This window comes from Ruditapes philippinarum, unplaced genomic scaffold (genome assembly GCF_026571515.1).
Source record: "Ruditapes philippinarum isolate M1 unplaced genomic scaffold, ASM2657151v2 ctg823_1_1_1_1, whole genome shotgun sequence".
NCBI lineage: Eukaryota > Metazoa > Mollusca > Bivalvia > Venerida > Veneridae > Ruditapes > Ruditapes philippinarum.
This window is the reverse complement of record NW_026853081.1, coordinates 1-23418: the sequence shown is the minus strand read 5'-3', so window position 1 is coordinate 23418 and position 23418 is coordinate 1. Positions and strand designations below refer to the sequence as shown.

The following is a 23418-nucleotide window of genomic DNA, read 5'->3' as shown; positions in this document are numbered from 1 at the left end:
CTTTTAGTTTTATTTTCATTTTTCTTCATCGGTCAAGTCGATCGGATCCGATCCTAACTCAATCTTCTCCATCTTCAGCACGCTTTTACTCATTGCTAAATCTTTCTGTTCATTCTTAAGCCTCTCAGCCTTTTGTTTATCAATCTCAGCATGTTTTAACTTCATCTCCCCGAGTTTGATTTCGTTTCTTAGTTTCATTATCTTTAATCTTTTCTCTTCTTTTGCTTTCAGTATCTGTTCTCTTTTCTTCCGTTGCTGTTCTAACTCGATTTTCTTTTGTTTCTCCAGTAAAGCCTTCATCTCAAGTAAAGACTGTTTCTGTGTATGAATAGAGTTCATGTTTCTAGACTGTTTCACAGCTTCTGTGACCGGGGTGACAATCATGTTTCCTTTATTCTCAGAGTTTGGCACACGGTCATTGTCAAGAACATTGGTACTTTGTCCGATAGATGGGTTATTTATAGTAACAGTCATATTCTCTTTCATTGTATGCTTGCCAGCAGGTTTAGACTGTAAAATATATATGAAAGCATTTAGTCTTTGATATTTTAAATTTCATTTATTTAACACTATATTTATAACCTGAAGTCACTTAATTGATAGTGAAAACTTGGAATATATTTTCAGTTAAGTAACTTGTAAGCTACTATAACTATTAATTCAATAGTCTTCTGGATTTATCAGGCAATCATTCAGGTCATTCTACCACTAGGTTATGATTAAATGCTGATAACAAACAAGAACGAAGGCTGAAACCATCTCAACATAGGCAATTTTAAATATCTAACTTATTACTTAGATATCAAATATCAATAACTTTTGTTTTCGTTTCATAGCAGAACACTGGCGATCCATTTATAAACAATTAATACAACATCCAATTTTTTAGATAAACTGTTAAAATTTTAAAGAAACCTGTTCAGGGAAACAAAATGTTTAAAGCTCCAGTTAAAATGGGATGAAAGCAATTTTATATGCCAGGAAGTCAGCGACATTCACAAAATTTCTTTATAAAATATTTGTAAACAAGATATGTTTGTAAAACATGTATGCCCCCTATCAGCAGCCAATTAGTCATGTGATAAGGTTATTATGCATGACTTCTGACCCAGTGATCAAACAATTAATAAGGGTTATCAAGTATCTACTGGTCATGACCTTAACCTTTGACCCCTTGACCCAAAACTCAATAGGGGTCATCTGCTGGTCACGACCAATCATCATACAAAGTTTGAAGTTCCTAGGCCTAAGCGTTTTTAGTTAATTGATCGGAAACCGTTTTTACCTACAAGGTCAATGTGACCTTGACCTTTGACCCCTTGACCCAAAATCAACAGGTCATCTGCTGGTCATGACCAATCAACATACCAAGTTTGAAGTTCCTAGGCGTAAGGGTTCTTTAGTTATTGATCGGAAACCGTTTTAACATACAAGGTCAATGTGACCTTGACCTTTGACCCCAAAATCAATAGGGGTCATCTGCTGGTCATGACCAATCACCATGCCAAGTTTGAAGTTCCTAGGCCGAAGCGTTCTTTAGTTATTGATAAGAAACCGTTTTTACTTACAATGTCAATGTGACCTTGACCTTTGACCCCTTGATCCCAAAATCAATAGGGGTAATCTGCTGGTCATGACAAATCACCATACCAAGTTTGAAGTTCCTAGGCCTAAGCGTACTTAAGTTATTGATCAGAAACCGTTTTTACTTACAAGGTCAATGTGACCTTGACCTTTGACCCCTTGACCCAAAACTCAATAGGGGTCGTCTGCTGGATGACCAATCATCATACAAAGTTTGAAGTTCCTAGGCCTATGCGTTTTTAGTTAATTGATCGGAAACCGTTTTTACCTACAAGGTCAATGTGACCTTGACCTTTGACCCCTTGACCCCAAAATCAATAGGTCATCTGCTGGTCATGACCAATCACCATACCAAGTTTGAAGTTCCTAGGCCTAAGGGTTCTTAAGTTATTGATTGTAAAGCATTTTTACCCAAGAGGTCAATGTGACCTTGACCTTTGACCCCTTGACCCCAAAATCAAAAGGGGTCATCTACTGATCATGACCAATCACCATACCAAGTTTGAAGTTCCTAGGCCTTAAGGTTCTTTAGTTATTGATCGGAAACCGTTTTTGCTTACAAGGTCAATGTGACCTTGACCTTTGACCCCTTGACCCCAAAATCAATAGGGGTCATCTACTGATCATGACCAATCACCATACTAAGTTTGAAGTTCCTAGGCCTTAAGGTTCTTTAGTTATTGATCGGAAACAGTTTTTGCTTACAAGGTCAATGTGACCTTGACCTTTGACCCCTTGACCCCAAAATCAATAGGGGTCATCTACTGATCATGACCAATCACCATACCAAGTTTGAAGTTCCTAGGCCTTAAGGTTCTTTAGTTATTGATCGGAAACCGTTTTTGCTTACAAGGTCAATGTGACCTTGACCTTTGACCCCTTGACCCCAAAATTAATAGGGGTCATCTACTGGTCATGACCAATCACCATACCAAGTTTGAAGTTCCTAGGCCTAAGGGTTCTTTAGTTATCACTCGGAAACCATTTGGTCTACGGACTGACGGACCGACAGACCGACGGACCGAAAAGTGCAAAGCAATATACCCCCTTTTCTTCGAAATGGGGGCATAATTAAAATGGTAAGCGTGTCAATTTTTCTCACCACTATGGGTCTGTTCTCTAATTGTGAATTGACTAGAGGTAGATTTGTAGATTGTACGACACGTTTTCGAACAGACTGAGGAGCACCAATCTTATATTCTGCACCGTGTAACTCACGCCCAGCTTCTATCAAACCCTTCTGTAGAGTCTCGTACTCAGTCTTCTTCTTTAACAGTCGGTCTTTAACCAACCTTGCCTTAAATATGAACAACAAAATCATTGCTTTTATGTCATGAACCTCAATTTGTTTGGGACTGATCAAATGCAAACATATCCTTGAAAACTTTGTTCATTTGTTTATAAACATAATTATTTGACTATAAAAAATTGAACATAACCCTTTACAATAAGTGAATAAGCAACACATATGCAACATTTTATTCCCAATATAACCATTGTATGCCTTTAGCAGTAGGTTTACGAATATATTCCTACAAAGAAATGTCCAAATATAATGTAAGACTTTGAATCTGTAGAGGATAGACAACGATGAAAAATTCTTTAAGTTGATTTTTTTGCGAGATTTAAGTTGCACCCTTGCTGTAACTTCATTGGTGTAGGAATACCACAAATGCAGCTATGTATTTTTTTAGGCACCCAAGAAGAACCACTGACATTATGTATGCCAGCTGGATGGCTTAACAAATTTCATATACTTAAATTAACAAGAATTCATAATGACTAAAAGAATGACACCAACCTGTTTTTTGGCTTTCTCCAGATTGTCTTTATTTGCAGTGGCAACTTTCTCGGCAGCTGCTAATTGTTCCGTTAACTGTTTAACCTTTGCTTCAGATATCTTTACATTCTGTAGATACTTAGATGCCTGGTTCACTAGAGTCTTCAATAAAGTTTGGTCTTTTGTAATACTTTCACTGAAATATATATGTAATATCATCATTAAAAAGTTTTTGTCATAATCAACTAATAATAATAATAATCTCTAATACAGTAAACTCCTTTCATAATGATATTCAGACGGACCGCTGAATTTATATCATTATATCCGGATATCATTATCCTAGAGGCAATCAAGTACAAAAACATGAGTCCCGACTGCGACATTAGCAATAAGTGGAGTTTACTGTATACTAAATGGGTTGAGAAATCATTTATGAACACTGTTATGTAAACATGTTTATAGTACTAAATTTGTATAGGAATTATTTAAGAAAACTGTTTTTTTTATACATTTTAAAGTAAGAATTTAAGTCTCTCACATAAATGTCATATGGCAGATAACCTGTCAAACTGTCAATCTGTTAGACTTATTATGTTACCCATTTAAGTTGTGTATATTAGCTATTTGTAGATCTACTTGTGCCTAAGCTCTGATAAAATCTGCTTATAATCTATTTTGTGTTTTCTGTGCCTGAGATAATTGCACATGTTGGAAAAAAGAACACAATTATAAAACAACTTATTTTTTAATCAATATAAAACATTAAGGTAATTGTTTAGCCCTTGTACAAACTACATAGCTAACAGTTGTTAACTGAAAATGAACTATATATTATAAATTATTATATTTATTCTGATTATGTCTGGGCTAAAATTTCCAAGGAAGTACAGACCTTTGTTTGAGAAGATTAATTTCCTCCTGTCTGACTCTAGACATCAACGCCTGTCTCCTCTTCATCTCTAATACTTTCTCTGTGTCAACTTTCTTTGGTGACTGACCTCCAGTTGTCTGGAAATAACACAATTTATTTCAATATACCTTGCCACTCAAGTAACAAATCTAAATGTAAAAAATATATGATATTGAATTTCATCAAGCTAGTAACTAGAGTTTTCCATTACACAATCTTGTTAATAAAAATACCTCTGTTGAGCGTCTAGCCTCCTTTAGGAATGAATCAAGTCCACCCAGTAGTTTTTGTACACCAGATGGCGCTGTTTGTAACTTTTCTTCCTCCTCATCTGAAGAGTCCTCTCCAAGGTTGATAATCACTGGCTTATGAATCGGCAGATTCTACAATATCAATTTTTATATTCAAAACATAATGACAAGTCACTCTTTCAGTGTAATATCAAATTGCTCTTAAGGAAAAGTAAAATACACCTTGAAAATTTAATGTTTAAATAATAACATGTTCATAAAACACAATGCTCCTGTTTCAGTCACATCATATTTTTTAAGTCAATCATTTTGGAGTCATGCTCAGTTTTTTTTAAATGTTAGAGTAAAACCCATCTTTTTCTAAATGAATAAAAGATGGTATGGCAAAGGTTTAAGTTGTTTTCATACATGATAAAAGCAATAACCATCCTCTGCTTTGATCTGGTGACAAAAAAAATCCTGCAAATTCAACTTACTGCCATATGAATTCTACTGTAAGCTTGTTTCTGTGGGATTGGTTTAGCTGGTCTAACTACTGTAACTGAGCTAGGAGACTGGCTTCTTGATAGAGAACTATCACTTCTACTGGCATCCTGAAATTCAAAAGAAATGACAATGTTGTTAACTGTTGAAATTCCCTTATAAATAATCATATCTTTGAAAATAACTATTAAGACTATATGGTAGAGTACTTTGTTTTACAATTTGTCTTTAAAAAAATAGATATAATGAATTTTCAAAATAACTTAGCCGCAGACTTGTGAAATCATTTAAAGAATTAAAATACATGTAGTTCATTACATCAAGAAATTTCCTTTTCAACTTTTTTTTATTCTTAACAAATCCCTCAAATGTTAATAAGTTGATTTTCAAATCAGTTTAAATAGAGCTATTTGATTCATTCAAATCCTTTTCCTATTTGTTAAATGACCTTTATCACTTAAAACAACAAACTTAAATAGACCAATGACACTGTGTTTTTTTAAGAATCAGGGAAAAAAGTGATCCCTCAGAAGCATTAAAATCTGCAAAATTACATGAAAATTGCAGACTTGGTTTGACTGAGTCTGTACATGAAGGATAATGAAAAAGTGCAACATCCCTCATGCCGTCTGGCACCCAACTTTTTAAGAAAATGTCAAAATACAACGTTTATATAAAAAGTTATATATACAAACCTCAAGCAGTTTTTGTTTCTCTTTCATTTTTTTCATCATAGACTGTAACAAATGTGCTCTAAGCATGGCTTCTTCTTCTTCCCCATCATCTTCTTCTTCAGTAACAACCTCTGGTACCGCCAGGGGGCGCCTTTCGTTACAATTCCTGTAGTGTCGTCTGCTAAATTACCAAACTCTCCACTCCTATCTAAATTTACAACTTCCTTATTTCTAGAATTCCAGCTGTCTGGTATTGTTGTTGGACTGTATCCAGCTAATTTAAACAGACGTGACTCCGACATACCATGATGACTGACGTCGTGATTTATTTCTATGTTTCCGCGGAGACGATAATCCTGATCCTCATGACCATTTAAGTCATTGTTACTGTTATTAAAGTTTAAATTAGCCATATACTGTTGATTAGGCTGGAATGTGTTTGTCATTGGTAAATTATTCATGAATTGAATCTGATCATGTGACTCACTATCGCCCTCTGGTGGAGGCGGAGGTAGACTCTCTGTTGGTAACGGTGGAGGGAACACGCTGGAAGAGGTGGGGAGTCTGATGGAGGTAATGGCGGATTTGGTGGCGGTTCACACGGCAACGGTGGAGGTGGCGGGGGCGGCAGAATGTCTCTTAACCCGCTCATCTGATCGGGAACCATTTGTAGGGAATGTTGATCCACAAACTGGTAGGGTCTACTAATATCTTGAAACATGGCCGTGTTATATGGCATCATAGAAACGTGTGAATCGGAGAATGAGATCAAAGGCGCGGGAGGATATTGCTGTGGTTGAGAGGCTGACGCATGTATAGCAGTATCGGAGAATGACGGACCTTGTATAGACCAGCCCATAGCAGGATCATACCCTTCATAAGTCGGTTGCATTGTCTGAAAAATTGAATAACATATCTTTCTTTTCTTACACTGACATACTTTATTAGTTAAAACAGGGCCGGCAAAATCTTATATTGCCATACTTATATGTACTGACTGAAGCATTTGTTTACGTGTCTGTTTAAAATCTTATAAATTTAATTCTTGAAAAAATTCACCTCTCTATACAGGCTGTCAGACAATCTGGGCAAAACAGACAATTGACTTTGCCACTTCTGGTGGAAAGAAGTTAAACCATTTGAAATGTCCAATACGTTGTACAGGGATTGCAATATAAAAACTTGGCAAAAACAGTATAGCCTTGTTGACTGCAATGTTCTAAATATTGACTCAGCTTTAAGCTGTTGACATAATCCTTCAATTATTGCCAAAAACTCTCAAGACAGTCAACTGAAATCTACACATTCACATCATAATAAATGTTATATTTTCCTTTTTTATTCTTTGGTTGTCTGAACAATGCTTTTGATTTGTGTATAACATGATACAGGACCGGTTCTTTGACAACTAAATTACAATTAATTTACTACCTCGCTATAAACGGTATAAAATGAAAGGATTAATAGAAGGCATAAGGCTGGGACACAGTAGAATGTACGTTATAAGCGGAACCGGGTAAAAACCGATCTCATTATAAGTGTAGTAGACCGTATATAATGATACATTTCTTCCACATTAAGCAAATCTTGGAATGCTATATAAGAAATTGTTAAAATTTTTTTAATAATTTGTATTGCATTTGTATTACCATATACATGGGTTGCATAGCATTGTAGAAATCCGGTTCAAACTGCAATTCTTCAACTGGGTTAACAGGAGCTGTAACATAAGAAATCCCCAATTCACCATTTTATGAATTCCATATTTATATTACAAAATTTTCCGCAGCAAGTTGACCATGAATGAGTCTGTGATATTATTCAACAATTGAGTTGGTTATCAATTAGCTTTGTCAAAATAAAATCACTAAAAAGCATTCAAGTAGAATACAGGCATGTCACAAAGCTCAACTCTAAAGGACCTCTATCGCTAAATGGCTAAGGCAACTGTTTCTTAATCATTTGCCTATCACTCTAGTTGGTTCTATTTTCAAATCCCACTCGGGGGCTATGAATTCTTGCATGTGATGAAACTGTCTACCTTGCATGCTAAAGATAAGTGGTTCAACTCATAGAGACAACTTATGCCTGACAAAATGGATGGTAGAGTTCCTTCGGCCTTTCTCCAACAGTGAAGCTTAAAATTTGCTATAGATGACCATATATCAAGTCATTACATTGATTTCTATTGCATGAACTCAAAAGGGTCTTGACAAGTTTTTACTTCATTTGAAATTTAAATATTAAAATTGAAAACATGATAAATAGAATACCAAACAAGTGTCTGATATTTTAAATTTTATCAGACTCAGCATGAAAAAATGAAGTGCTCGGCAGAGCCTTGCCCTACTTTATTTTCTTAACCTCTCCTGATAAATTTTGTAATATTGGACTCTAGCATAGTATTCTCTATTTTTATGTTGGTAAGACTTCAAATCAAAACCCCTATTAAACAAAAAGTAGCAGAATTTGATCACTTTCTTCGAAAAATACAATTTCAATATTTTGCAGATAGAGATATAATAGCATAAGAAGATATATTATTAGTTATAAAGATTGTTGACAGGTTATATGGCCCTATATAAATGGCTGTTTGTAAATATAACCCGAGCCACTAGGCGAGGGTTATATTGGAAACAGCCGTTTATACACGGCCATATTACCTATAAACAATCTTTATAACAAATTTATAATACAGCAAACATCATTTTTTAGAGAAAAAAGTAAGATTTCTTCATGAATCGACAACAGCCGTGGGTATAAAACTATATTAAAGTCATGATTATCCAATGAAAAGCGACGTTACAATCGTGCAGTATTATAAAAGTATATATACCAGCAGGGGTTGATTCCGGATCACTGTCTATATCCATCTCTACCTCTTCATAATTGTCATGTGTGGGCTCTGAATCGACACCCTCTATAGTCTTTGAGCTCACCTTGATTAAACAAGAATACAATGTTTAAGTGAAGAACATAAAAGAAATTTTATATTGAAACATTTTATATAGCTTCAAATCATGAAACTGACTTTTTCTATTACCATTTATGGGTTTATATTAATTTACAATAAAACATACTTATAAGTTACATTGAAGATAAAAAAAGTAGTTTTTAGATTTAAAGCACTTGTTTGTCAAGCTTTACTCAAGAGGAAAAATGAACACCAATTCCTTTCCTTATAAAGCTTACAAAAAGTCTCTGGAAATTTACTAGAATTTGAAGCATGTAGCTAGAATTGAATTTTAAATGCCTCTTAAAAAGATGCAAATATCATGAAATACAAAATTTTAAATAGATAATATGCACCCAAAAAACTTAAAGGCCCAAAAATGAGTTCATCTTGATAAAAGTTATTATACTTTTAACAATTTCTTCACCTTATAACTAACAATGTGTTCCAAACGTAATAGACAGTAGATACATGTACAAATACAAAAATTCCATCAAACAGAATAGATACAGCTAAAATTAAAGCTGCATGCCTCCAGATGAGTCAAAATATTTCAATAAAATCAAACTTGAGAAATATGTACTACGATTTTAGGAAAAGTAAAATGATTCAAGATTCAAGTAATATTTTACATGTTATGTGCGGTTAATGACTGATTTTTCGGTATTTACAAGTATATTTCTACTGCGTTACTAACGCAGTAAGGGCTATTTATGCATATTTTGACCACTTTTTGGTAATTTACGTGGGTTGTAAGTGCCATTGATAATGTGTAAATTGCTTCCTTTTGGTTATTTCACAATATTATACATTCAAATACATTTTCAAAATTTTCATGAAAATTAGCATGAATCTGGAGGCGTGCTGCTTTAAGATACATTCAAAAACAACTACCTTCACATCCAAGGCTCTTTTCTCCGACTCTTTCGACAGATTTTTATCGAGCATAGACAGAAGTCTAGCAATTTTTTCCTCCGGGTCATCAAGACTAAGTATTTTCTGTATATCATTTGAATCTGCTAGATAACTTCTTTTGTCTGACGAGTTACGTCGAGTGACCGGTCTTTCCTCTTTGCTGCTCAACCGTAATCTTCCAGTACTAATACTTGACCTAGAAGGGTAGCTATTTTGTCTAGTTCTAGTATATGGAATGGGTTTTCTTGGTGTTCTGTCATCTATTTTATAAGGTCTACGTGAAGTAAATGAGCTTGTTTTGTAAGATCGTAAAGCAGGTGTCCGTGCTCGTAGAAACCTGGAGTGTCTTTGAGTCCTTGCTGAAAATTCCAAAGAGTACAATAAGGTAAATATCCTATAAAAAAAAAATTACTTGAGTATGATTTACAAGCAATTTTAAAGTATCATCTACATAAAGTTTATCATATAACAGAAATGAAATCAGGTATAGAATAATTTAAGAAGGAACACATTTGATCAATATGAAAAGAGAGCAAGAATAAATTTATATTTTAACATCAACATTCTAATTTTCGGAAGAGTGTAAATGGGTTACTCAAAATTTACTGCCTTCATATGATGGGATTATAAAATCTGTAATAAGTTATTACAAATGAGCATCAAGTAAGAGGCAATATTATTTTTATGTTTAAGCCAAACTAGACAACAATGTTATGATGAAACTTAACTTTCAATTCACACAAGCTTACCTATTTAATGAATCAATAATGTTATTATATAAATTGCAAAAGAAATCAATGCAGTTTGTTACCATCATTTTTGCTTTTGTTCCTGTTCTGTGATTTTGACAAACCATCTCTATTAGAAGGTCTTTGAAATGTTTTAGGTGATGATTTTTCACGAGATGTTCTTCTTGTGGTTTTACTTGATTCATCACTTGCCTAAAATTAAAAATGACAAAAAGATTAATTCTTGCCCTGAAAATTGACACTGCCCTGGCAACAGATGGACTATGAATAGAGCTCATTAAAGGTCCACAAATCTCCCTTACTATCCCTCATGTATGGAGCTCATAAAAGATCCACAACTCACCTTTACTATCCCTCATGTATGGAGCTCATTAAAGGTCCACAACTCACCTTTACTATCCCTCATGTATGAAGCTCATAAAAGATCCACAACTCACCTTTACTATCCCTCATGTATGGAGCTCATTAAAGGTGCACAACTCACCTTTACTATCCCTCATGTATGAAGCTCATAAAAGATCCACAACTCACCTTTACTATCCCTCATGTATGGAGCTCATTAAAGGTGCACAACTCACCTTTACTATCCCTCATGTATGAAGCTCATAAAAGATCCACAACTCACCTTTACTGTCCCTCATGTATGGAGCTCATTAAAGGTCCACAACTCACCTTTACTATCCCTTATAAATGAAGCTCATTAAAGGTCCACAAATCTCCCTTACTATCCCTCATGTATGGAGCTCATAAAAGATCCACAACTCACCTTTACTATCCCTCATGTATGGAGCTCATTAAAGGTCCACAACTCACCTTTACTATCCCTCATGTATGGAGCTCATTAAAGGTCCACAACTCACCTTTACTATCCCTCATGTAAGGAGCTCATAAAAGATCCACAACTCACCTTTACTATCCCTCATGTATGAAGCTCATAAAAGATCCACAACTCACCTTTACTAATCCTCATGTATGAAGCTCATAAAAGATCCACAACTCACCTTTACTATCCCTCATGTATGGAGCTCATTAAAGGTCCACAACTCACCTTTACTATCCCTCATGTATGGAGCTCATTAAAGGTCCACAACTCACCTTTACTATCCCTCATGTATGAAGCTCATAAAAAGATCCACAACGCATCCTTACTATCCCTCATGTATGGAGCTCATTAAAGATCTACAATACACCCTTACTTTCCCTCATGTATGGAGCTCATAAAAGGTCCACAACTCACCTTTTACTATCCCTCATGTATGAAGCTCATAAAAGATCCACAAATCTCCCTTACTATCCCTCATGTATGGAGCTCATAAAAGATCCACAACTCACTTTTACTATCCCTCATGTATGGAGCTCATTAAAGGTCCACAAATCTCCCTTACTATCCCTCATGTATGAAGCTCATAAAAGATCCACAACTCACCTTTACTATTCCTCATGTATGGAGCTCATTAAAGATCCACAAATCTCCCTTACTATCCCTCATGTATGGAGCTCATAAAAGATCCACAACTCACCTTTACTATCCCTCATGTATGGAGCTCATAAAAGGTCCACAAATCTCCCTTACTATCCCTCATGTATGGAGCTCATAAAAGATCCACAAATCTCCCTTACTATCCCTCATGTATGGAGCTCATAAAAGATCCACAACTCACCTTTACTATCCCTCATGTATGAAGCTCATAAAAGATCCACAACTCACCTTTACTATCCCTCATGTATGAAGCTCATAAAAGATCCACAACTCACCTTTAGGCCATTATTTTTTGATATTTGGGTTTACTGACCCGCCGCATACATTTTTTGGGAAAATGAAAAAAAAAAAATCTGCCCCGAAAAAAAAGTACTCAAAATATGCGCCAATCAAATTTAGATCTAAATGTTCTATTGGAGATTTATAGAAGTCCAACTTATTACTTATTAGACTTGTCAAAGAAACGTCGAGATAATTTTTGACGGCGATGTTTTTTGCATGAAGAAAAATGTCTGCAAAATGAGTTAAACCATTCTCGCCAAATTAATTAGGTTAATATCTATATATTTAAAATATAATTCATGTATGTATGTATAAAATCATATGTTTTGAAGGTCCAATTGTGTAGAAATGTCAAAGAAAACAACTACAAAAAAAAAAAAAAAAGCCAAAATACGCAAGTTATCACTTTCATGGATACAGCGAGAGAAATCTTATTCAATGAGAATCAGATTAAATTAAATTTAAAAAGAAATATAGTGACAAGATCACTATTTACAGATTTAACAAAAACAATAGTCTTTAAAAGGAGATTAGATACGGGTTTCCTTTCAAACAAAATTAAATGCACTTACTATTAATAATTTACATGTCAGTAATTGACCGCTAATTTTCCGATAGAAATATTTTTCAACTTGATTATGTCTATGTCTCTGACTTGGACAATAATTTAACATGTGTAATCTTTTCTTGTCAGGCTTTTAAACTTCTGTTATATAAATAAATGAGTGCAAGTCAGTTGAGTTTCGGCACCTTTGATGATTCGGATTAAACAACTGGGACTACATGTGTGTGAACATCAAAGATTTACCGACTCTTTTGAAGGGTCGGCGAGGTCATCTCGTGTGTATATTAAATAATAGCAACATGATATTTTATCAATTTGTGGATGCTATTTTGTTGTTTTGTGTATTTATAAGCACTGTGGAATTTAGACAGTCGGTCATTTAATTTCTCTCGTAAGTACAACATATGCATCACATTTATCAGAATGGGAATGGACTAATCATAAGAGAAGGGATACTTATAAAGTATCTCACCATCCAGACATGAAGATAATTATGAAAACTTTTTTCTTTTCCCTTTTTTTTTTTTTCCCTCCTCCGACCCTACCTTTTTTTGGAAAAAATCAGTAAACCAAAATATAAAAAAAAAATGGCCTTACTATCCCTCATGTATGGAGCTCATAAAAGATCCACAACTCACCTTTACTATCCCTCATGTATGGAGCTCATAAAAGATCCACAACTCACCTTTACTATCCCTCATGTATGAAGCTCATAAAAGATCCACAACTCACCTTTACTATCCCTCATGTATGGAGCTCATAAAAGATCCACAACTCACCTTTACTATCCCTCATGTATGAAGCTCATAAAAGATCCACAACTCACTTTACTATCCCTCATGTATGGAGCTCATAAAAGATCCACAACTCACCTTTACTATCCCTCATGTATGAAGCTCATAAAAGATCCACAACTCACCTTTACTATCCCTCATGTATGGAGCTCATAAAAGATCCACAACTCACCTTTACTATCCCTCATATATGAAGCTCATAAAAGATCCACAACTCACCTTTACTATCCCTCATGTAAGGAGCTCATAAAAGATCCACCTATTTTCCTTACTATCAATTCATGTATGGAGCTCATAAAAGATCCACAACTCACCCTTACTATCCTTCATGTATGGAGCTCATAAAAGTTCCACAACTCACCTTTACTATCCCTCCGTGCGAGGAGTTCTCACTTTCCTCAGTTTCACCATCTTCCCTCGCCTCAGCTAATAATGAAGCTAGGGCATTACGACGTAACTCTAACAGATCTAATTCATCATCAAATTCCTCATCTTGGACCTCTACATCACCAATATCTTCTTTTGTCTCTTCTGCAAATAAAAACATTTTGAAAATATTCATGATAAAGTATATGTTAAAAGCCTGAATTATAGATCTGAACTACTGAAATTTAATTTTCGTAAATAAATTTTATTTTTAGAAGTGTCTTGTACCATTCTATATTGATCATGGTAAAAATTTGCTGACTATATCATCAGTTTATGCAGCTACAAAATGTTGAATTTTTTTTCGATGACCAATAATTATATATCAACTGCTTGGTGCGTAAGGGTTGTAACTCCATCTATTTATCATATGGGTTACAACCCTTTTGCACTAAGCCAGCTTATTATGTTTAAAGATCTGAAATCTTGAACTTCAATTTGATTTTCTTAAATCAATTTTAATTTTAGGAGTGTCTTGTACAATTCTATATTATTTTTGGTAAAACTTTGCTGACTATATGAGATCATCAGTATATGTAGCTAAAACATGTATAATATTGCAAACCAATATTCAACCTTAACTTTATTAACAAAATTATTTTTACAAATTAAAGTAAAACATAAGCTGATTTAAAGTAATGTAGTTTGTAAAATGTCTGTTTTTAAGAATAAAGATTTTTAAGAAATACCTTTATATTTTCCACTTGTTTCTCTAATACAGATTCTGCAGTATCACCAATTACTTGTTCAGATGACAATCTTTTATTCTCAACCGATGCAGTAGCGGCTGTCAATGTACATATAAAACTAATAACAGCATCTACAACTACATAATACATTAGCTGACATTGTTAAAATATAATTTAAATTATAAATATCATTTTTTTTATCTAGTCTAGCAGCTTCAAATGTGTGGTTACAGGATGTGACTGTGGGACTGTATCTTTAGACTGGCATCCTATGTATATCTCTAAGGACTACTTTCTTTATAGCCTGTAAGCCAATTAAATTAATATCATGCTTTTCTTACATGTAGCCTGAATGTTTAACCCATTACTTCATATACACGCCTTTTAACGCCTTTTTCACCCCCCCCCCCTTTTTGTTGTCTCAAATGATGAAAAAATGCCTTATTTAGGCCCCAAATACTTGTTCTTGTTTGAGAAATGTTGTTAAAAAAAGTTACCTCTTTTTCGGCGCGGCCCCCCCAACCAAAAGATACATCAGGGGGTTGCCAGAAGGGGGATGTGCCCCCTTCTGTTTGGGGGGTTTGAAGGGGGGCGGAGTCCCCCTCATCGCCAAGAAAATTTTGGACTTGTGAGAGGCTGTAAATGACCCCAGATTGATCATAAGGTAACGTGTAACCAACGCTGAAAAGCATTTGACTCTATCTCAATCCATTGAGAAGTTGCAGCACTTTGAAATCAATTTTGATGGAAAAAATCAACGCAAAATACTGATTTTTGGCAATTTTGAGATGTCCCCTCGTTGCCATGGTAACAGAAAATTTAAGCCTGAGCATGTTGTTGCAAGGGCAATGGTCCAGTCAACATTTGTGCCAAGTTTGATTAGTGTTGAAGCAGTTTTTTTAGTATTATAGCAATTTGAACTTGTAACGGGAGACTTTTCAATGAAAACAGCCATTTTTTCACAAAATGCTCATGAAGTAATGGGTTAATGAAAAAAATAAAAAAATCTACAAAACAAGAATTTTTCTTCAAATTTATATGACAGGCCATGTTTACACATGAAAAAATGCGATTTAGGGTAATTTCAAGTATTTTTATCATTTTCTGTTAACCCATTTCTTCATATACACGCCTTTTAACGCCTTTTTCACCCCCCCCCTTTTTGTTGTCTCAAATGATGAAAAAATGCCTTATTTAGGCCCCAAATACTTGTTCTTGTTTGAGAAGTGTTGTTAAAAAAAGTGACCTCTTTTTCGGCGCGGCCCCCCCCCCCCAACCAAAAGATACATCAGGGGGTTGCCAGAAGGGGGATGTGCCCCCTTCTGTTTGGGGGTTTGAAGGGGGGCGGAGTCCCCCTCATCGCCAAGAAAAATTTTGGACTTGTGAGAGGCTGTAAATGACCCAGATTGATCATAAGGTAACGTGTAACCAACGCTGAAAAGCATTTGACTCTATCTCAATCCATTGAGAAGTTGCAGCACTTTGAAATCAATTTTGATGGAAAAAATCAACGCAAAATACTGATTTTTGGCAATTTTGAGATGTCCCCTCGTTGCCATGGTAACAGAAAATTTAAGCCTGAGCATGTTGTTGCAAGGGCAATGGTCCAGTCAACATTTGTGCCAAGTTTGATTAGTGCTGAAGCAGTTTTTTTAGTATTATAGCAATTTGAACTTGTAACGGGAGACTTTTCAATGAAAACAGCCATTTTTTCACAAAATGCTCATGAAGTAATGGGTTAAGGTAATTTTTTATTTATTTATTATTTCAATTTTCTCAAATTCCCAAAATGTTGAATAAATTTTTCAGAAATTATGTTAGAAAGCCTTTTTCCAAAATAGCTGGAAAAGGCCCTGCCTTCTGACTGACCTACCTGGCTCATGAAGAAGGTCTAATGGGTGTTTAATACAAGCTGGCTGTCTCTGAATATCTTTATACTGTTTGCAAATAAATGTCTGGTAGCTATCCCCCGTCATTTGTTGTGGGCCTTTTTTATATTTATCCATTGAGGTCCTCAGTTTTTGTTGTCCCATACTAGGATATTGTTAAGGATAAAGAAAGAGAACTTCGAGACAATTTGTTTAGATATTAAATAAAAAATAGAATTCAAAGAAATTAACTGTTCAAAAAAATACATTTTTTAAATTTAAAGCTTATTTTAAACAGTGTAAGAAATTAGGATTTGAATCGACTAGGCTGGTTAAGACTACCAGATTGGAATATACACTAGCCCAAAAGACATTTCACTAGCATGATTCATTTGTTCAAAACAATTGTTTATAATGCCTCTGAAAATAACAGTAGCCTGGTCGGGCATGTTACTGTGAAAAATTCTTTATTCCGTATCGTTGTGTCTGTCCGGCTTTTATCCAAGTAACATGTATTCAAAATGGCGTCGATAAAAGGTGCCAAACCTGGAAAAAACAAAAATCTATGTCAGAGGTGCACGCAGAACAGCAGAAAAAGGAGGAAAAGAATAGACCTGAGAGAAATTTAATGAAAAATGGAAGCAAGGTCCGTGAATTGTTGGTGTACGCCATGGATGAGGTGAAAATGTGCTGTACGGAATTTTTAAACGGCGAAAATATAAACCGAAAAGTGTCTTAGAAATACAAACTCAAAGTGACAGATTTCATTTTGGTCTGACAGATTATCCATGGTATGTAAACCGAATGTCTGGACATTTTTGAAAACTTAAAGTCGGGAAAATATCAGCATTCACAGAAATTAATTAACCAAAATATGATTTATGATGGTAATTTTAAAAAAATAAAGCTTAAAAAAAAAAAAACCTTTTCACAAAAAAAAATTGGGCAAGTTGTTGTTTTATTGTATACATCATGAACATGTATTATGTTTAAATCTTTAAACCTATCTATACTAATAATGTGCATGTCCAAATTATCTTCCCGCCATACTCATATAACTGGAACATTGAGTGGTTTCATAAAACAATAGAAACTAGCAATACATGTCAGTGTCATATACATGTATATATAATATATATTAATATATTTTAGGTGCAAACTCTGTATACATTTTAAAAAAAATACAATGTAGACCCTATAATACAAACAGCAAATGCAACTTATAATGGCTATGTACTAATGTAGTAAAAATGTATCCTGATTTTATGTGTAGGGCAAAACTTTAAAACATTGAAGCAGGGCTCTCAGTAAGGGTCAGAATTTCACGAGTCAATTGACTCTTTGGCCAAAAACCAGTTTTTTTCTTATGTCATTTGACTACATGAATCATTTTCATGTTACAAAAATGACTGTATGGGAAAGTCATTTTGAGTAGACTTTCAAGTCTAAATTTGATAATATCCCAACATGGAAAAAATGCCTAGCTTTATTTCTTCTACCAAAAAAAAAAAATATATATATATATAATTGCAATCTTTACTGTAAACTGTAAAAGAATAAAATAAGCAGCAGCTTGGGAAACAGACAAAACCCTCCGGAAAAAAAGCCCTCCAAGTCAAAAAATGTCAGGGGCGGACAAAAAGCCCTCCCGTGAAAATGGACAGGGCGGACAAAAGCCCTCCCGTGAAAAAATAACAGGGCGGACAAAAAGCCCTCCCATGAAAAATGACCTGGGCGGGCAAAAGCCCTTTCCGTGAAATTAACAAGGCGGACAAAAACCCTACGTAACAAAAAATAAATAAATCGTAATGTATGTTGAATACCTGTGTTTTTTTTCAATGCACTGCAAACGTATTAAAATTGTTACATATATTTCTTGTTGTTTTCAATTGCGCCTAAGTATGTGTATGAGCTAGAACGGCCATACCTTTTATTCTGAATATACGCTTCCTGAAATGTTTAACGAGGTAAGCTTTTTACAATGAAATGTCGTTAAAAAACAAGATCACTTTTTAAAAGTAATTGACTCATTACAAGGCACATTATAAATGTCTAAATAACTTTTAAAGTTAGATAATTTTAAAACTTTTTTTTTTATCATTTATTACTCTACTATTAATCTTAACTAATCCTTCATATCTACGTGGATAAATATGAACTTACAGTTTTTAGCAAAAAATTTATTCAGATTTTCTCTCGGGAAATGTTTTTAAAAGTCATACAAACAGGGCTTATGCCAATGGAAAAAAAAAATTTTTCGAAAATTTAAAATTTTTAAATTTGTTGAGTGTTTGAAAAAAAAAATAAAAAAACTATACAAAATATGTATTTCTGCTGGAGGGTTTTTTGTCCGCCCTATTTTTCCCCGGGGAAGGGGCTTTTTTTCCCCAAAGTCATTTTAACGGGGGGTCTTTTTAAAATTTAAAATTTTTTTTTCCCAAATATCCCCTTTAAATTCATTTTGTTTTTAGAAATTCAAAAATGATATCTAAGTGCAAATTAAAAAGAGCTCCATTCAAATATAAGGTGTGTCACGCAGGAAACTAAACCAGGCTGAAATTTAATATAAATACAGTTAAATACACCGATATAAATTAACACTTTCGGAAGCCTATTCTTAATCAGTAGTTTTTCAGTAAACATAAAAAAATTGCCTATCTCACTGTATAAATCAATAATTATGTAGGTTTAACAGTTTTATATAAATACTTTTATGTCAAAAAGATGTGTTGAAGTATATAGTCATACACTATCACGGGAGCTAAGATCAAAAGCTTTCGATTGGTGTAATAAAATTTTAAAATACGACATTAAAATCACATCAACTAGCGGTTTAAAAACGGCTTATTTTGTTTTAGCGTAAGAGATATTGATTTTTTTAGAAGATAAGGTTAACAACTTGTATTTTTTCTAACTTGATATACCTCGGTTATTTACAATAGTTCATATCAGAAGTGTTTATGGGTGTACTGACTTTAACCATACCGACTTTGGACAGACTTTAGCTATACCGATTACCGAAGTTCTATACAGGAAGTTGATAATAATCATTATTTGATTGTTTCTGTTTGTTCCTTACGTTTTCATTGTGTTCAGTTGTTTATCCCAGAAGCTTTGCTTTCATTGGTTAAAAAATGGTTTGTGTATTGTTGGGTAACACAATTGTTTTTTACTGTTGAGCTGGCCGGAGTTCTGAGAATACCTCAGTTTGGTCACGGTTGTTCTGAGGGCGAACATCAATGTTATGGTATAGCTGTTTATTTTCTTACGGATTGTGGATCTCCATGGAACTCTATGATAGTCTGTAACATTATAAATGTCTAAATAACTTTTAAGTAGGGTAGATAATTTTAAACTTCTTTTCAATCAATTTATTACTCTACTATTAATCTTAACTAATCCTTCATATCTACGTGGATAAATATGAACTTACAGATTTTAGCACAAATTATTCAGATGTCTCTCAGGAATGTGTTCAAGCTCAACAAACATGCTTATGCCAATGGAAAACAAAAATTTTCGTAACTACATTTTTAATATGTTGAAGTGGCATTGAAAATGAAAATATAAACTATACATATATGTATTTGCTGCTGGAGGGCTTTTGTCCGCCTTATTATTTTCACGAGCGAGGGCCTTTTGTCGGCGCCAAGGGTCATTTTTAACGAGAGGTCTTTTGTCAAATTAAAATATTTTTTTTGCCATATCACCATTAATCAGTTGTGTTTTAGAGCAACATGATATCTAAGTAAAATTAAAGAGCTCCATTCAATATAAGGTGTGTCACAGGAAACTAAACAACTGAAATTTAATATAATACATTATACACCGATATAAATTAATGCACTTTCGAACCTATTCTTATCAAGTAGTTTTTTCAGTAAAGCATAAAAACATTCGCCTATCTCACTTGTATAAATCATAATTATGTAGGTTTTAACAGTTTATATAAATACTTTTATGTAAAAAGATGTGTTGAAGTATATAGTCATGACTATCACGAAGCTAAGATCAAAAGCTTTCGATTGTGTAATAAATATTTAAAAAAGGACATTTTAAATCACATCAAAACTAGCGGTTTTAAAAACGGGCTTATTTTGTTTTAGCGTAAGAGAAGATATTGATTTTTTTTAGAAGATAAGGTTAACAACTTGTATTTTTTCTAACTTTGATAGTACAATCGTTATTTACATAGTTCATATCAAGAGAGTGTTTATGGCGCGTGTACTGAATTTAACCATACCGAACTTTGGACGGACTTTAGCTATACCGATTTTACCGGAAAGTTTTCTATACAGGAAGTTGATAATAATTCATTATTTGGATTGTTTCTTGGGTTTGTTTCCTTACGTTTCAAATTGTTTCAGTTGTTTTTTTATGCCCAGAAGCTTTGCTTTCAATTGGTTAAAAATGGTTTGTGTATTGTTGTATCACAATTGTTTTTTTACTGTTTGAGGCCGGAGTTCTTGAGATACCTCAGTTTGGTCACGGTTTGTTCTGAAAAGGGCGAACATCAATGTTATGGTATAGCTGTTTATTCTTCGGATTGTGGATCTCATGGAAACTCTATGATAGTTTGTAAACTTTTGGTTTTATTTCTGTTTTTAATACTTGCTTAGTTGAACTGTGATTAATTACAGTTTACTCTTTATAAAAAAAAAAAGTTGCCATTTTGATAAAAAATTTTTTGTTTCAATACTTTAACTGTAAATTTTGATATTTTATCTTATGTGGAGTTATGTAAAAATTAGAATGGCGACATTGGGTAATATTCCATTAACTCTTTAATTTAAAATTATACTTGAAATAAATATGCAGGTAAAAAAAATTATTTCTGTCTGTACATACACTTTTTTTGATATTTTAACTTTTGCAGCAATGCCTAACGAATATCAACGCACCATCACGTGTGAAAAGGAGGTTTGTTGTAATGTGAGGGAAAAGTCAATACCATATATATAATTGGCTATGTTATATTCTATTGTATTGATTTATGTTTTTCATAAAAAGATGGTTCATTATTTTTTAAGAAATGTCACTGAATTTACTGTCATAATGTGAATTTATTGCCATACTAAAGCTGGAATTTTGACTGGAATGAATGTATTAAATGCATTTATTGCATATCTAAATGCTGGAATTAAGACTGGAATGATGTATTTTTAAATGCATTTATTTGGGGCATATCTAAATGCTGGAATTAGACTGGAAATGATGTATTAAAATGCATTGTCATGTTTAATTCACTTGTTTGAAATCTTTTTTTCTTATTAACATTCTAATGTTTTTAAGGTTGTCATTAGCAATACTACTGATTATCTTAAAGTTGATTAAATGGAGATGAACCTACACAACCTTGGGGTTTTCTTTGTCACATTTTAATAAATAAATTTTAAAACAAGGTTCAAGTTTACAACTGACTTAAACTTCAAAAAGGATACTCTGGAACGTTGGAGAAATTTTAATGATATTTCCGGAGGCATCTGTTGTTGATTCTCTTCTGTTGGGCCGATTGGATTGACTGCGGAATTATTCTTAATGACAATGCAAGCTCTTTCCTCTCTTTTTTCTTGTACTGTGAGGTAGAGGAGATGGTTTGGTAAAATTTCCTTGGATTTGGGCACAAGTGCCATGGGTTGATGACTGTGTTTGTTGAAAATGTGATTTAAATTTGTGGTATTGATCGGGGTCTACTTAGCTTCCAAATTCAGAATTTGGTTTGAAGTTCGTAGCACAATTTTAAATGTGAGTTTAGAATTACCAGTCAGTTTTGAAACGCTGAAATTTTGTTTATATTTTGCCGTTTTTCGTCCTCAATCTGAAAGTTGCCTTCCCCTTTCGTTGACGGGTTCTCCATAACTTTGTTAGCGTCTGTTTAACTAAGCAATTACTAAGAAAATAAATTAATCTATTAGCATTTCATTGTAAAGAATTAAATAACCAATTGGCAGCGAAAGTAGAATATTTGCAAAATAATTTTCTTTCTTGGTTTTCTTGGGGTTTTCAAAAATGTGTCATTTTTTTTAGTTCATGTGATAATTGATAGAAAAGCAGGCTTTTACAAAATCTAAAAAGAACCATTTAAAACGGCTGAAATGGTATAAATATTTTCGCTTATAGTTAGAAATCAGCTTTGAATCACGTGCAAGAAATGATACAGTCATATATCATTAATGTCAGAACGTAACAGTCAACCCGGCCCCAAGTCTACCCGCCCCCAAATTGGTCAAACCCGGCCCAAAACCAAAATGTTATTTTGGTAACACCGGCCCCGGCATTTTTTTATATTTATTTTGCTTTAAAATGTAAGTTTACACTTTCAAGAAATAAAATAAAAATTAACAACAAAAACAAAATTTCAACGATGATATTCCTATTATTATTTATTTTATATAAAAACTATCAATATTAACAAACAATTTCTCCAACCAGCTGACCTAACTGAAGACCACGTCGAATGGCCTGATATGAAAGAGCATTTGCGTAAGCAAAGGATAATTTATTTTTTTATCATCTTAGTGACAACAGAAATAACTATAAATCGGCGATGGTTTGTTCCTTCTTAAACAATAAATAAGATTTTTTAAACCATTATAGAAATTCTATGCATTTCTTTCCTAATTATCGCATTTAACACTCACGAAACTATCTTTTAATTTAGGCATGCGAATAAAGACATGAAATAATACTACCAACTTATTTAAAGGAACTTGTTTTCACTGCTATAAAATTTTTTTTAATTGATTGCTTTAAAACTGTTTGATTACCACATCTGAATTAATGTTGATGTACATATAATTGTTGATGTTATATTCATTATCACCGTATTAAAACCTTAAATCGCGCAATTAAATTTACCGACACTTTTATGCCATGTTTTTTTTACTATTGTTCTATAGTTAAAATCTTCATTAATAATAAATCATTTTTATATTTCCAATCATACAGCAAGATGACTTAAATAGTTTTCTTTTGAAAAATATATATATTGGGGGACGGGAATGACCAAATT

At 33.6% G+C, this 23418-nt stretch overlaps 1 protein-coding gene across 1 annotated transcript; it reads right to left on the bottom strand.

Moving 5' to 3' along the window:
• Positions 1-14: 14 nt before the first annotated feature.
• On the bottom strand, positions 15-6140 carry LOC132733284 (zinc finger C3H1 domain-containing protein-like). Its single transcript, XM_060719905.1, has 7 exons — positions 5707-6140; positions 5005-5121; positions 4511-4660; positions 4260-4375; positions 3386-3560; positions 2687-2881; positions 15-510 (listed from the first exon to the last, which is right to left on the bottom strand). Exons 1-7 carry the CDS (start codon positions 5770-5772, stop codon positions 16-18), a joined length of 1314 nt encoding a protein of 437 aa, XP_060575888.1. The 5' UTR covers positions 5773-6140; the 3' UTR covers position 15.
• Positions 6141-23418: the final 17278 nt, after the last annotated feature.